Source organism: Anoplopoma fimbria, chromosome 15, assembly GCF_027596085.1.
Source record: "Anoplopoma fimbria isolate UVic2021 breed Golden Eagle Sablefish chromosome 15, Afim_UVic_2022, whole genome shotgun sequence".
NCBI classification, from domain to species: Eukaryota; Metazoa; Chordata; class Actinopteri; order Perciformes; family Anoplopomatidae; genus Anoplopoma; species Anoplopoma fimbria.
This window is the reverse complement of record NC_072463.1, coordinates 6,611,741-6,627,546: the sequence shown is the minus strand read 5'-3', so window position 1 is coordinate 6,627,546 and position 15,806 is coordinate 6,611,741. Positions and strand designations below refer to the sequence as shown.

At 40.3% G+C, this 15,806-nt stretch overlaps 1 protein-coding gene across 1 annotated transcript; it reads right to left on the bottom strand.

Annotated features, from left to right (window-relative positions):
* Positions 1 to 1,535: 1,535 nt before the first annotated feature.
* shprh (SNF2 histone linker PHD RING helicase) lies at positions 1,536 to 15,061 on the bottom strand. The gene is made up of 30 exons (XM_054614108.1): positions 14,921 to 15,061; positions 13,591 to 14,184; positions 13,266 to 13,395; positions 12,953 to 13,171; positions 12,701 to 12,779; positions 12,104 to 12,254; positions 11,811 to 11,913; positions 11,458 to 11,717; positions 10,707 to 11,360; positions 9,864 to 10,115; positions 9,535 to 9,613; positions 9,257 to 9,420; positions 8,630 to 8,886; positions 8,257 to 8,378; positions 7,931 to 8,019; positions 7,678 to 7,770; positions 7,437 to 7,544; positions 6,759 to 6,901; positions 6,497 to 6,670; positions 6,259 to 6,321; positions 5,948 to 6,173; positions 5,398 to 5,535; positions 4,750 to 4,851; positions 4,557 to 4,628; positions 3,984 to 4,172; positions 3,737 to 3,829; positions 3,550 to 3,636; positions 2,501 to 2,679; positions 2,173 to 2,253; positions 1,536 to 2,043 (listed from the first exon to the last, which is right to left on the bottom strand). The coding sequence occupies exons 2-30, from the start codon at positions 14,173 to 14,175 to the stop codon at positions 1,947 to 1,949; spliced, it is 4,989 nt and encodes a 1,662-aa protein (XP_054470083.1). The 5' UTR covers positions 14,176 to 14,184; positions 14,921 to 15,061; the 3' UTR covers positions 1,536 to 1,946.
* Positions 15,062 to 15,806: the final 745 nt, after the last annotated feature.

Below are 15,806 nucleotides of genomic sequence, written 5' to 3'. Positions count from 1 at the left end.
CTAGTAAGATTTAGTCAGATGAATCTTTCTGCTGCATAATGATTACTTTTATTCTTGATACTTATGTACTTGTACTTTAGTTTTTTTAAAGCATGACTTTTATTTTCGATTTATATTGTATTTTGCTACTTTGACCTAAGAACAATATCTGAATACTTGTTTCACTCCTGCTAAATGTTTAATTCCAAATTATACTGGTGCTGTTATGAAATAAGATAGATAGAGCATTTTTACTTCACTTGAAGAATTCAATTATCACTTTTTGAAAGAACACTTTAAAGCCAGGGAGGCCCATGTTAAACCAATAATCGTTAATATGAAAAACTACTCTCTGACTTATTGAAGGAATTATTTCCCCCCCCACATAAAGCAGTTTGTTTGACCCTTGACACTTCATTCCCGGTTGTATGTGATGCGAGGTGTGAGCTCACCCTCCTCCTCCGGCTCCAGATACACTGCCGAGGTGACCATCCTCACGGTGAACAGTAACCAGGCAAAAACCAAACTGGCAGGTGCCATCTTCCAAGGACTCTCCCTCTGGTTTCTCTCAGCTCAGCCACTCCACTACCTTTTGGCCCTCTCCCCGAAAACTCTCTGTAAAATCCCCCGGGGACTTTTCACCACAGCTCGCTGTCACCACAAGACGTAGTGCCCCTGTCTTACTCCAACCCTCCAAACACAGCTCTAATGAACTGGGAGCCTCCCTCTGGCCTTAAAACACCAGCTTGAATGATGTCCCCACCAACAATGAGATTCCACACATGAATAGGGGGAGCTGAGGGGAGTCCAAGGTAACACGTATGTTACCGCCTACCACGTAGATGTCCTATTAGTAAACATCTTACAACCGTTTCTTACCACAGGGAGCAACAACGCGTCCGGTAACCATGTAAAGAGGAACAACAGTACAGGGCCAGCACTTCTTTGTTGTCTGCATCCTTTGTCTCTGCATTTTAAAATCTTTACTGGTGCGGGAATCCCAGTCAGTCAGGCGAGAAGAAAGTCATTACGAGTCAAGGGCAATTCAGTCACGATGCCAAAGACCCGTGAGTGTACGTGTGGTGGAAGAGACCATAAAACACTTGAGCAAGCAAACACAAGAAGGAAAACATCATTTTCATCCCTTTACCAAAAAAGCTTTGAAACAGAAGAATAGTAATTAAACAGCCATATATCTGTTAAAGATGTGCAGACAATTTGTAAGTGGTGATATAAGAAATACATGAGATAATGTGGCAGAAAAAGCCTCACACTCTCTGCTTTTAATGAGTTTAATTTACAAGATTAGTTTCAAAGACACTGAATCTTGTGCTTTTTTTTGTTTTGCAAATAAGACTGGTGCAAGTGTTCGGCTGAACCGCTTGGCATTGTTTTGGCAGACAAATAGCTTTAAGAAGATTGTCTGGCAGAAGAAAATCCTGCTATAATCTCACTGCCATTGTAAAAGAGAGTTAAGATCAATGGCTTCCTTCCTGCCTCCATTTTTACTGCACAGAATAAACCACAATAAAAGCACCAGACAAAAAGAGTTGGTCACAACAGGTTGACATCCTGCCGTCAACAGATGTTTATTTCCTGATAGTTGTGAGGAAACCTCAATCACTGCATGAGTTCCTCCATTTTAACTTAGAGTGAAGTTGTATATAAATGCATAATACATAATATTAGATTAAAACAAGCAACAAAACTGTTCAGTGTGAATCAGTAAATTACAACTGTGACAATGATCCAAATACACAAATACTCCAAAGAGATTAAAAACTTCAATACAATTAAGAGACATGTTGTAATCAGCTGTCAGTGATCTGATAAAATATCTTTTTTGGGAATGTATTCGATAAATTCATGCTTTTATAAAAAGGTTGAATGTGCAAAAATCAGAGTACTTCTATCGCCACTGTGTATCTTCAGCAGGTGATCCTCCACGGTTATCCAGATGTTCAGATTCACTCCAGATGTTCTGTGTCTTCAGTGAACAGATCAGCCAGGTCGGCTACTGTCAGCACGGCAGCCTCCGAGTGCTTCATGGTTGTGCTGGTGTGACTGGAATTAAAATAAAAACTATTATCAGTTCCCTCAGTCAGCTGTTACCTGTGAACAACTCTGAATTTATGGGTTTTAAATATAAAGATGTCTAAAGTACTATTGACTTTATTCTGTTAGTATTCTTACCTTTTGTCTGCAGTTTTCATCATTGCCTGCATTCTTTCTTCAATGGTGGATTTGATGAGGAATCTGTGAACAAATGTTGGCCTGGCAGACAGAGACAACAACTGGAATTACACAAAATGTACAAAATAATGGAGGTACATGTCATTAAGTATAATATTAAAGTATTGATTAAAGCATTAAAACCTCTGAAACTTCAACGAATATGAAAAACTTTAACTGCATGTAGGTCTAAATACCGTCCCATCTATGTTTGCAGGTCTAAACTGCTGGAAAAGTTCCTTATTAAAATACCGTTGTCTCCTGACAGACTGAACTCCCAGCATCTTACTTGGTTTGGCCGATCCGGTGCACTCTGCCGATGGCCTGGAGCTCGTGAGCGGGGTTGAGGATCGGCTCCACCAGCAACACGTGAGTCGCCTCGATGATGTTCAGGCCGTTGGAGCCGGTGTGGAGGGGAAGGAGGAGGATGTTGATATTTTCGTCGTACTTGAAGGAGCACAGATTTTCCTGGAAAATGTAAGTCAGTACACTCATTACAAACAATGAAGTTATTTCCGTCTTGCGCTTAATTTGAGCTCAAGTTTTATTACAGCAATCTCTAATGTAGATATAAGCGTTTTTAATTTGCGTCTTAATAAATATGAAATGTGCTGATAAACATTTTGTTACACTATTCATTATTAATTTAATTTTTTAATGCTGAAGCTACAAGTATTCAGTGTTAACCCCCCAAATTTTACAAAATAAGTTCCTCTGAAACCAAATCAAGATCACAAGGTGCCATAATGTAGCGGGGCTGAATCTTCTAAACTCTAGAAAATTCTTCTTTGATCAACCATTTAAAGAAAGTAAAAGAAGAATTGGTGATGGAGGTTTTTTAGAATTTTTACAAATTAGTTTCAGAGAGAAACATCCAATATAATAAGCTAAGGTCTTGTCTGTAAGGATATCTCACAAACTTTGGAATGGATTTCCATCAAGTGAAGACAAGATGGCCTTGGTCCAAATAACTAATTAGAAGATATTGGTCGTAGGCTGGACCTTTGTTTTCCATCCTTATGGGATTAGTGCTAGTTTTTTTATCCAGAGGGTATGTTTGCAGGTCAAAAAAATCTATTTAACCTAAAAATAGAGTCGTAGGAATGATGTGTTTGGGTGTAGTGGCAAATTGGAGAATTACTATGTTGGTGGAGGACATACTTCAGCATCAACCTTAAAGGTATGTGAATGTATTTAGAGAAGTTTTCCGTGACGAGTGAATTGTCCTAAAGTGGTAAACTCCACCTGGTGAAGTTGTGCAGCTCACTGAAGAGAAAAGCAACTATGTGGTTAAGTGTGATATGCATTTTTAGAAACGGTGACAATGAAAATTAAAACCTGAAATTTGTGAATCCCGTTGATTTGAGAAAACTCCATGTTGTTGTCAAACAAGGCCTTAGCGATAATGTCCAGGACACTCAGCCACTGTTCAGAAGAGAAACAAGAAACAACCTGGGGTCAGATCCAAACTCCATATCATCAGAGTAAATCACCATCTTCCAGAGCGAGGCTAGTTTACAGTTACCGTGGAGAAGACCAGACACTTGGCCCCGGGGTCGGTCAATTGAATCTTCTTCAGTGTTCTCACCACAGCCTCCACTTTGGTAGAGTGACTTCCCTGACAAACACAGGAGGAGGAAAATGAGGCTTTAATGTTAATGCGCCCTGACCAAAGCTGTGTTAAATCACATTTAGTTACATAACAAGGCATGAATCGAAGTATAATCCCATAATAAGTGCAACTTATGGACAATTAAGCAACTTTTACTGACCTTGACTGGTATGTCCTGGTCCTGACTGGATGACTGTGTGGTGAACACGTAGGAGATCTCTGCGTGAGACGTGGTCTGCCTACAGATGGCACATTTGATAGCACGCCGCCTCGAGCCCACGCTGTACTGCTCCACGATGATGGCAATGCACTCGTTGCAGAAGCAGTGGCCGCAGGTCAGCACTGCCCACTGGAGAAGAAAAGAAAATCAAACTGTTAAATATAGAACCTGATAAGTGAAATAAAATGATCCAGGATATTTTAAGTTGTTTTTTTTGCTGAGTTTTATCTAGTTCTATCGACTTCAGTGTGCGCCCCTGAGGGCTTTATAGGACCAAAATATAGCTATATCAATTTAACGCCTTTTAAATAGTTTTTTTCTTATGTATTTGAAGCAATGGTAAGCCAAAAAAGGGAAATCTCCTTGATGCACCAGGAACATTATGACCATCAATTGATTGTTTTGTACACAAACCTGACAGTACACTAAATATCAACCAATGTTGCATAAACACAGATACAAGTAGAATATGTGATACATTTAATATCGCCCTCACATCTAATCAACGCTCACCTCTTGTCCCAGAGGCCGAGCACAGATGGGACATGGCTCTGGGTTCAGCCCTCCAGTGGATTTGTCCTGGGACTTAAACAGAGGAATGTAGGTCATTTGAAGTGAGATAATACCACAAAGTTTAAGATAAAACCTTCTGATTTACATGGGAAAGAATTTATGTACTTTGTAGTTACAATCAAATGTGAATTACCTTCTCCAGATTTGTGAGATACAGAAACTGGCCAAGCTTCTTTTGGAGTTGAGACTTGGCCACCGCCTGGTCGTTTAAAAGCTTGACTCTGTTCTGCTCCACCTGGAAAGCAAAACAGCCGAGGGCGGAGGTCAGGAATGCATTAAAAATAGTTAAGGCAGAATAATACATCCCTGGAAACAATCAGCGACAAAATGTCTGATACTGGGTCAGCGGCTAGACTTCATCTTTTAATTTCTCCATGAACAGCTTAATATTTAGGACTGAAAAAACGTGTGCTCATATGAGTGGCAAATTGCTGAAGAAAGTTAAGTTTTAGATGATTAGTCCTTTTGTGTCTACTGATTAAGAAACACTGCTGGACATCACATTAAACAAGCAACTCTGCAAATCAAGTTTTGGAGTGGAAATTAAATACGTAAATACATATAATTTCAGTTATTTTAAAGCTCTTATAACACGATATTCCTGATTTTAAGACATGGATCTACCTCTGTTGCCGTTTCTTTTCAATGTTTTTTCGTCATTTTTGTGATACAGGGCTATAAAAATCAAATTGACCAGTTTTTAGTTCCTAAACAGGATAAACTCGCTTTAGCATGTTGTTTTAATGTATAATAATAAGATGTTTCATTGTCTTTAACTCACCTCATGTGGCTCTATGATGTGCAGCAGTTTGGGCTTCGGTTCATCGGGCAGACGCACACGTAGTCTCTCTGTGGCCATCCCCAGCTCATCGATGGCCGACACGTGGTTCCTCAGCACCATCCAGTACTCATGCAGCACCTGAGAAGGCACAGAGGTATCGGTCACAACAGTGCTATCTTTCTCTTCACTATTAGCACTTTAAAGGGGCAATATGTATATTTATTTTACAGCCAACAAAATCACATTGTGCATGATGGAAATTGTTGGTAAATACCAATCTTTCATTGATTAATACACCCGCTGTTTATTGCCTTTCCTAAGTCACTCAACAATTTTCTGGTTCGGACTGACAGCTTATGATCTATTTTCACATTTACAAACTGCCTCATGATACTATTTACAATTTATAACAGATAACAAACAGGAAATGGACAATACATTTGCTGTCATGTGTTTGTAAACCTCTCTTGACATTTCATCTCAAAAAATGAGACATCATTTTTTTTTAACAGCTGTAATTTTAATGCAAACTTATAGGTTGTGCTTGTACCTTGTACTCTTTCTTCCAGTTCTCAAACAGCTCCATGAAGGTGTTGCCCTCCTCCACCAGCTCCGGGTCCATGCGTTTAACTTTGGCAAAGGACAGGATGGCTTTCAGAGAGCGCTCCGTCTCACTGGCTGCCCAGAGACCTCGGCTGGTGGTCGGGAGGCGGTCGTCCATCAGCCCGTCTTCATCTTCAATCATTTCTTCAAAGATGGCCGTCTGACCCTTCACCCTGTTGGGTAATTTATTTTTTATTAAATCAGCAATTAAATTTGTCATGCAATTTGACAGATATTTTAAAATACTGCTGTACTTACGTGTGAGAAAACAACTTGGACTCATAATCGATGAAAAGTACATCCGCTTTGCAAAAAACACAACTAAAATATGACAAAAGAGATATGAGTTATAATTTAAAAAACAAACACAGGTACTGCCAAAATTTAAAAAACAGGGTTTCATGTATTTGAGCTTATAAACATTCAAAAGGTGTATTGAAATATTACATGGTGTGTATTTTCAGTCAAAACAAGGCTAAAAATGCTGATGTCTCACTTATTGAGTGGCAGTCTCATCGGCCTGAGGTGACAGATGGTGACCTCATCAATCACTTTCTTTGAAGCCGGGCCTTCGAGACTCTTCACCGCGTCTTGCACGGTCTTTTGGGATTTCATCAGATCTTGCATTTGAGTGGTGAGTATGAACTGCAGACCACAAGCGTCACGGAACCTGCAGCACACCACATTTTGCTTTCATCACAATACTGTAAAGACAACTATTAACCATCATCCTGTTTTTAAATAAATCCACGGTTTACTTTTCTGCCATGGTGAGCTTGTTGGCTTGTTGTTTGTAGCTGGACGTCAGCTCATTCTTGATGCGCGACACCAGATCGTCGTCGTTGGAGCACCGGATCGCCTTCTCAATAACATCTAGCCACCAGGGAGTATTCAGGTTGACCTTGAGAGAGAAAGTCAATCACATATGCAGAAAATATGTTAATTCAGTTATACTACAAATACAGATCAATCTGACTTCAGTGTGTCTAAATATCAAACCATTTCTCAAAACAATGCTATTAAATATTCTCATTTATTGAATCAGAAACTAAACTCAAAGTAGAGCTAATGTACCTTAAGTCTTGGAGATACGGTAGGGAATAAAACAATACAATGAACATCAACAATATAAAACAACTTCATAAAACATAATTTGCTTCCATTTGAACAAGGAATCTTTTATGAATGACTAAGGTGTGAAACAAAAGTATCTTAGTATATTTTCTGAGTTTCCCTAAATCCCCTTAAATCAGGTTTAATTGCAGGTTAATGGCCGATGCTTTTATTAGAAATGTTATTATCACTAATATATTTATCCACATACATTGACTTGGCACAAAAAAGTATTATAAGTCATTCTGTATATGTATTTGAGAAATGATCGGTTATAATACGAAGCAGAATTTGCTTCAGTGTCGATGTAAAGAGGTTCTCACTTTGCGTTTCAGCTCTTTGATGTTCTGTAGCACCGGCTGCAGAGCCTGATGGGCGTCTGCGACCTCAGAGTCGTATTTGGTCATGTAGTGCTGTCGCAGTTGCTCCCCCTGCAGAGACACGGAACGTTAAAGCAGAGGCCATTCATACATTTTTTTATAAATGGATACGTTTGTTACTGAAATTAACACATTTCTAATTGGAATAAATGTTTTCTGCGTGAGATAAATATTCATGCATTACCTCCTCACTCAGTCGGTGATCTCTCAGCGTGGGAGGTATCCCAGGATGCTTTGCACTGAGCAGCTCCATCAAATTGTGGGTAGCATGAAGTCTCTATTTTACCACAAATGCAAAAAAGACCTTTTAATATAAGCTTGCAAGGATCATATAGGCTCCTTTCTCTTGTCAGATGGTGTCTGATTTCAGAATTGAAACCCTTCATATGTTAATCACAGACATGAGAAAAAGACATGAATGGGATGAGGCCATGTACCTGTAATGAATCTGTTTTCAGTCGGCCTTTGTGCTCCTCTGATGAACGAAGCACTTCTCTATACATCTCTGTCGCCTCGAGGAACTCATCTGCGGGGTTGTCAAAGGAGGCGGTCATTATTAGCGACACTCAACATGTTCCCGTCACATGTGCAGTTAATGAGACGTGCTACACAAACCAACCCAGTGCACTAAGCCACATTATACATATCGCCTAACAGAGACAAAAAATCTCGATACACAAAGACGAGATCATGTCTTGTGTTCTGTTCGAACTGATTCCCATGGGAAACTGGGAGCGCAGGGAGCACAAGTGGGGTTTCTTACTTCTGATGATGTGGATTCCAGCCAGGCCATTGAGCGCGCACACCAATTGTCTGTGTGCTTCTTCACACTCCACTCGACATTTCTTCTGCAGAGACTTCAGCAGCTCCTCCATCGTCATGGTGCTGTGAGAGGGGGGAGACAAATCCATTCAACGGACCCTCCAATGCAAATTACACAGAATGGGTCAACATTAAATAAACACAGCTACACATTGTATGAGGTTAAAGAGGTTGCTGCGGTCTATTACCGTTACTAATGATGTGATACTCTAATTAGTCTAGCTTGATTGTTAATTAACCGTTGCAGCTGCTCACAGATAAGACCTTTCTTGTCGCCTGTGAGCGCCCTATAAACATATTCAAGTGTGGTCTACCTTTTCTGCAGAGGCAGGAACTCCCCCCTCACTGCCTGCGGATGGCAGCAGGCCTGACGTAGCCTCAGCAGCGGGCACAGGATGGTGTGGACGGTGCGGCGGTCCAGGCTGCCAAGTTTCAGGCTCCAGTCGGAGATCTTCCTGATTTTGACCAGAGCATCCTGGGAGCAGACCTCATGCTGACGGTGGTAGAAGTGACCCTCGACGGGGGAGAAACGAAGCCAGTGCACCTCCTCTGTCTGAGGGGGAATCTGGATCTGGAAGAACAGAGAACAGATAAGATGGAACTTAATTAATCCTGAAGGGAATTCTGATGAGATTGATCAAGGACTAAAACAGAAGAATAAGAAAAAACAATCTAGTAAGAATATAAACGTATTTAAACAATAGAACAATAAATATTGAGTGTATGACAAGTACTACTGATACCAGTGCAAAGGTAAATTTAGTCAAAGAGGTAAACTAAAATAGATATAGTGAATAAAAACAACAGTAAACTGAACTACATATTCTGAAGAAGAAACATTGCCATTCGTCATTATTCAAATCTTTCTGACTACATGAGATTCTTTAAATAAGTAAAAATGATGTTGAAATGTTGGTGATACAGAACTTTCGTTGTCCTACCTGATCAATGACGTCTTTTTTAGCTGATCGCCACAATAATTGAGCAATGACGTTGTACAGCGGCTCTGTGTTCCCACGTCGATAAGGGCGATAAAGGAGCTGGTCCCACCAGTGTTTCACCCAGTACGGGTCAACTCCAAGGAAAAGCATCAGGCCGTACAGATCTGTGCAGAAAACATCAGTTTACAGAGTCAGTTTTGATGTCTTAATCAGGTTTTTAATGATTTTTAAACAATAATTGGGGTATCATTCCTACGTCATGATTTTTTTGTTTTTACCTTCTAAGCCTCTCTGGACAGGAGTACCACTGACACACCAGCGGTTGACGGATGCGAGGCGTAGAGCCATTTCTGCAGCCTGAGAGCAAAATAAAAGGAAGCATAAACAAAGTTCCAATAGATAAACTGAAACAAAACATTGTATTAAACACATAGACTAACATCTCACATACAAACTATGAATATTTAAGATTCTATTCACAACTTTGATCAGGATAAATACAGTATTCTGATATAGAAGTAAGGTTTTTAAACACTTAAAATCCTAATGCTTCCTCCTGTAACTAACCAAACCACAGGTTCTGATTTCTGGATTCCCTTCCACTCACCTTGGCAGTGGGACATTCAACCATCTGAGCTTCGTCCAGACAGATGCGCCACCACTCCACCGCCACCAGAGGACTGGGTATGGCCATGTAGCGCTTCTGGTTGCGGAAGCGGCGTCCGTCCTTGCTGTTGGTGTGGGGAATGTCGACGTAGTTGAGCTCCGACCGCAGCACGTCGTAGGTGGTGATGACCACATCCTGCTCAGCGAGCATGTGTGGCTGGATGAATCCATGCTTCTTCACACCCTGATACACCTGAGATTAAAGAGGAATATAAATTAGCAAAGTACTTCAAACTGTTTTGTGCTTTTCCTGAAGTGCAAGAGAATGCATGTTATAATGTGAAAGAGACGAGAAGTGTACATACTTTAACAAATGATAAAAATAAATGCAGGTGAGACAACAAATTAAACATTGTGTACTGAAGTGTGTGTAGAAGGATAGCTGTAACATTCAGAATGTCAAAAATGTATCTGTTGCAGAGAACAAAGACCCTACTTATCTCACTAATTTTATCAAACTAACACTTAAGATAAAGGGCTGATTATACTATATACATTTTACTTGTGCATGTCAACTAATGACGTTTCCTAAACTTGGTGCTTGTTCGCAAAGGAATTCTGATAACTGTGTCAGGGTTAGCGAGATGACTCTTCTAGTGCCTCGATCAATGATATTTATAATAAATATATGTTGTTCTGATATTTTAAGACAGTGGTAAGGGAGAAAAGCAACATCCAGACATCTGCAACTAACTTTGTATTGCCGATATGTTAATGTGTGATTTCTACCCTGCAGTTGAATCAGCTAGCCAAAGACTCATATATATCCATTCTACTTCCTCACCAGCACTCGCAGTGAGGACGACCTGATGTGCCGGTTGATCTCCTCCACCCACTGGTGGCAGATGGAGCTGGGGGAGATGATGAGGGTGGCACCGGTGGAGACGGGTTTCATGGCGACGAGGCAGTGAGGGCAGTAGAAAGGTGTCGTCTCAAGGCTCTCCTCTTTATAGTTCACACAGTCTGCATGCTGCCACAGCTGGCAGTTCATACACTGGACCCGAGCCTTGTAGTCAAGGATTCCCAGCTCACCACAGATGCACTCAAAGCGGTAGTCCGGAGTGTTGAACGGGATGACAGACACTCGGGTGGGGGTTTCTACCTCCTGTGATTCAAGCTGAGGAACTTCTCCGCTTTCCTCATGTAGATCATCCATTCTGGGTGAGCCCTGTGTATCGGACTCCCTTTTATCCTGAGACATCTGTAAGGCTGCGGTGGACGTATCCAGCACGTCATCTGACTGATCTGCTTTCTTGTCCAGACTTTCATCCCATTCCTTGGTTGTGTCTGTCTCATCTGGTGCTAGACAGTCCGATGCAGGCGAGTACTGATCTCTTTGATCTTCTGTTAGAAGAGAGTTTTGCAGAGCGGCTTCTGCTTTCTCTTTTGCTCGCCTCTGAAACATTTTCCTGGGCGTGCTCTCTGTGTTTTTGGAGTTCTACCAAAAAGAAAAAAAAGTGAACAAAAGTTCACTAATACAACCAAATAAATATTTGCAGCATAAAACATTTATATTTGGAGCGCTTTATTCTTACAGACTTGGCTGCTCCTACTGATGTCTTCTTGGTTTCTTTGTAGTTCTTTCCCAGTTTAAATGACCCTGCCAAGCCACGACCTTTGACCCGGTGGACCAGGCCTTCATCTATCAGCTTCACCAGCGTCTTCTTCATGTGGTTGCGGTTTTTTAGGAGGTCGTAGCCGTAAGTGGCCCGGATGTAGGTGAAGATGGCGTTGACGGAGGCTCCTTTTCCAGATCTCATCTCCTTGATGGCAGTGAGGAGCATGACACGCACAGCTGCACAAAAATAAAGAGGTTTGTTTAAAATATCTAAATCAAATTGCATGGAAGTAAAAGCTGTGATGTGTGAGAGGATGGTGAGTGACATACTTGGGTAGGATATTTTCATTTTAGGCTGAACTTCAGACTTGCAGCGGATAACTTTCTTTCTCTCCAGAGGAGGAGGAGGTACAAAATAATTTACAGATTTTCCCTGCAAGACCAAAAGTGATAAACTATTAAATATTTTCAGAACGATGCCGTCTATACAGAGCACATTAGAATGAATAGAACAGTAGACACAAATCCTACATTGTATGACTGTTAATAATCATCCATGGCAATAATATGGTGAAGGTTAAGAGAGAGAAATTCTGTATTTTTAGCTGTAGGTGTCTCCTCACCACAGGCAGGGTTAGGGCCTCCTGCTTGAGGTCCTGTCGGGTGTGATACAGGATGAGAGCCAGAACTTCCACCGTCTTTCCCAGCCCCATTTCATCAGCCAAGATCCCACCGGGCCACTCCACACCCGCCAGGGGAAACTCTCGGATTAGGCTGAAAAATAAAAAGATACAAAACTGCTGAAAAAATACTTAAATGTATCACTAAAAAACTCCTTGAAATCACATCCAAAGGAAGATTACTGTGCTTCCACAAAAAGACATTACAGGGTCAGTTTTTCCAAATTCAAAAATACATATTTTCCAAATTACCTTTTAATTGTATCTATCCATGCAGATCTGTTTTGGTTTTATGTGCTGAGCTTTTGAGATATCAGTTCATGACAGCTTTGCTGCTGACCCAACACAATAGGGATGAAAGGAATTTAACTTGTGCTCCTCAAAGCATTAAAAAAATGCATATAAAGATGTCTGAGTTGTGTCCAATCCTCAGCACATAAAACTTAAAACAATGTGCATGGGCAGACGGTTCTGGTGGTAACATAGAAAATATGTTTTTGTGATTCAAGTGAACTGACCTGTTAACATTCAAGTTCTTACCAGCCGGTAAAAGGGTTGTAGAACATCTTCTTTCCGCACAAAGTGATCAACTCCCTCCAGAGGAAATGCAGAATTTGTTCTGCAAAGAAATGGAAAGTATTGATGCAGCTATCAAAGTCCTATCGTAGGCCTTTTTCACTAAAGGAACTTAACTTTTTTATCGTTTCCACTTTACTCTGCACACTTTGGTGGTGAGTTCCTGAACCTTGATTTCGGGTATTTCTGGTATTGTACCAGACAAGAAGTGAGTACCTTTAGGTGACGTGTTCCTGTATTTCTCTCTCTTCAGCATCCAGTTGACGGCCTGGCTCTGATAGGGTCTGAGAACAGGGATGAGAGCTTTGTGCTGCACATCATAGGTCACCTCCCGGTTCTCTCTCTGGTGCAGATGCCTGATGTAATCATAGAGCTCCTCCACATTTTGCCTCTCCAGGTCAGTGTCGCATTCCTCCTCCTCATTCTCTACAACTTCTGCGTGGAAATAACAGCAGAGAAATCGGTTTGTGTTTTAGGAGAACTTGTGACACACAGGAAGCCTTAAACCAGACCAGGATCAGACCCTTACCGGGGATAATGAAATCGTAGAAATACTCCATTAACTTCTGCATTAGTTGGTTTGCTTTCTTCATCCGAGCGTTTCCTTCACTGAGGAACTCCAGCTTCCCGAGCCCAGTTTCCAGCAAGTAAATCCCAACCTGCCAGATGCAAACAGATGTAAGAAACGTCTGCCTCTTTTTCATTACTGCTGTGGAAACATCTTTCACACACATTTATTATTACCATAACCACATATGCAGTTAATCTTAAGGTTTATCTGGCTATCTGATGATGAAGAAAGTGAAGTAATTGGTCATAGTTTTCATTCCATCCTCTCTGAAATACCTCCATACCTTGACTGACCCCTCTGTGGTCTGGTGGCAGAGCTGCACCACCCTCCTCTTCTGCATCCAGTCGAGGTCCTCCAGCGAGATCACACGGAGGCTGCACTCCGCTGTGCAAGTGTCCTCATCAGGCCTCCACTGTACTCCCGAGCTCTCATCGCAGCTGCTGTAACTGAGGCAGAGCCGCTCAAGCGTCCTGTGGAGCACGAAAGCTCTCTGTTCACAGTCCGACGGGGTCCGAGCCGGCCGGACGCTGAACTCCCCAATGAGCGCCTTCCAGATGTGGCCGAGCTTCAAAACTGGCTCCACGGTGAGGGCCAGGGAGGCCGAGGTGGAGGTGCTGTCTGACGACGTGCTGGGGAGTTCCTCTGTAAACCGCACAGAGCTGCTACAGGCAGCCTCCACCACGTCCTCGCTGGTGGAGGGAAAGGAGCTGCCAGAAGGAGGGTTGACAGGAAGAACGGAGCAGGTCGGCGTCTGGTCGTCCTCCCGGATCTCCTCGTTCTTGCGGTCGTCCAGCATGTTCCAGTTCAACCTCTTCTTGGCGTCTTCATCCACCCTCACAGGAGGAGCCCTCTTTCTTCGGCTGCTCATGGTTACGCTCTACACAGAAAGCAAATAAATAGTTAATAACAAAAGTAATTCTAATTTAAATGTGTTTATTACAATATCAGTGGCATAATGTGTGACACATTCATATTTGGTCGACAAAGTGAGCTTCTTTTTAACACCAAAATGATGATTGCTGGTACTATACTCTTATGACACCAATACTTCCTACATAAAGATTAAGATAATTAAACCTTTCCCACTTACATTTGGTTTAGGTTTGTTGGTTTTCAGTTTTTTCCTCCCTCCTAAAATGTTTACATATTTTCTACATGCACTTTAATATGCAGACATGAGTTGTGAGCAGTTCAACTAAAGAGTTGTTTTTTATTCTCAGATTATTTGATTGGGTTTTAGGATTCTTTGAATTAGTATTCAGTACTTCACAAGTAAACAGAAAAAGAAACGTTTCTTTCTTAGTGTTTATGTATGTTTTCAATACAGATAATGTTAGAATTTTCAAAATAAGAGGTGAAAAATTATTTGGTTAATTGCTATTTACCACCTTTTGTCATCTTGTGTACATGGTGCTGGTAATCAGATTACTAACTAACATGTATATTTACATGCAGGCTGACTGATTACAGTTTTAGCTATTTTAGGTGAGAAGAAAGCAGGGATTGTATGAACACTGATGGCGTTACACAATGAAAACACTTTCTATCTGAGTGCTGGCTGCGAATTTTATCGTTTGGCTGCAAAAATGCGAATAAAAAACGAGCAGATTTACTTCCAGAGCCTTCCTCAAACGGGTCCTGTTTCTATCGCTGCATCAGAAGTCGTTTCAGGTCCCGACAGCTCCAGATATTCAGGCTGAAACGCACCAAAACACACATTTACCGACTCCAATGCTGCTGTTCGCCATTTTTAAATACAGGAAGTGACGTCAGAGCAGAGTGTTGGCTTCAAGTGGTACTGCAAATGTACTACTTTTATTATTATACTATTTTATTATCAGTAATTATGAAATGTACTACTTTATTATCAGTAATTATGAAATGTACTACTTTTATTTGTTTACTATTTTATTATCAGTAATTATGAAATGTACTATTTTATTATCAGTAATTATGAAATGTACTACTTTTATTATTATACTATTTTATTATCAGTAATTATGAAATGTACTACTTTTATTTGTATACTATTTTATTCAGTCAGTAATTATGAAATGTACTACTTTTATTATTATACTATTTTATTATCAGTAATTATGAAATGTACTACTTTTATTATTATACTATTTTATTATCAGTAATTAATGAAATGTACTACTTTTATTATTATACTATTTTATTATCAGTAATTATGAAATGTACTACTTTTATTTGTATACTATTTTATTATCAGTAATTATGAAATGTACTACTTTTATTTGTTTACTATTTTATTATCAGTAATTATGAAATGTACTACTTTTATTTGTATACTATTTTATTATCAGTAATTATGAGTAAATGCAAGTCGTGAATCTATATTTTCACATATTTTATTTTTTATTTAATTTTCTGGGCACATTTTGTTCTGCTTTCGACCTATTTTTAGCCCTTTTGATGAGATAAAAAGCCCTGATTTAATAAATTATTAGAAATTAGAAAAAATAATAATAAATTTAC

Bases quoted from the DNA above. Each gene is read 5' to 3' on its own strand.
- shprh (XM_054614108.1), bottom strand. From the start codon at position 14,175: ATGAGCAGCCGAAGAAAGAGGGCTCCTCCTGTGAGGGTGGATGAAGAC. The intron at 13,172-13,265 runs GTAAGGGTCTGA...ATTTCCACGCAG, and splicing joins CTACGATTTCATTATCCCCG to AAGTTGTAGAGAATGAGGAG. The intron at 6,174-6,258 runs GTAAGTACAGCA...ATTACCCAACAG, and splicing joins TCCAAGTTGTTTTCTCACAC to GGTGAAGGGTCAGACGGCCA.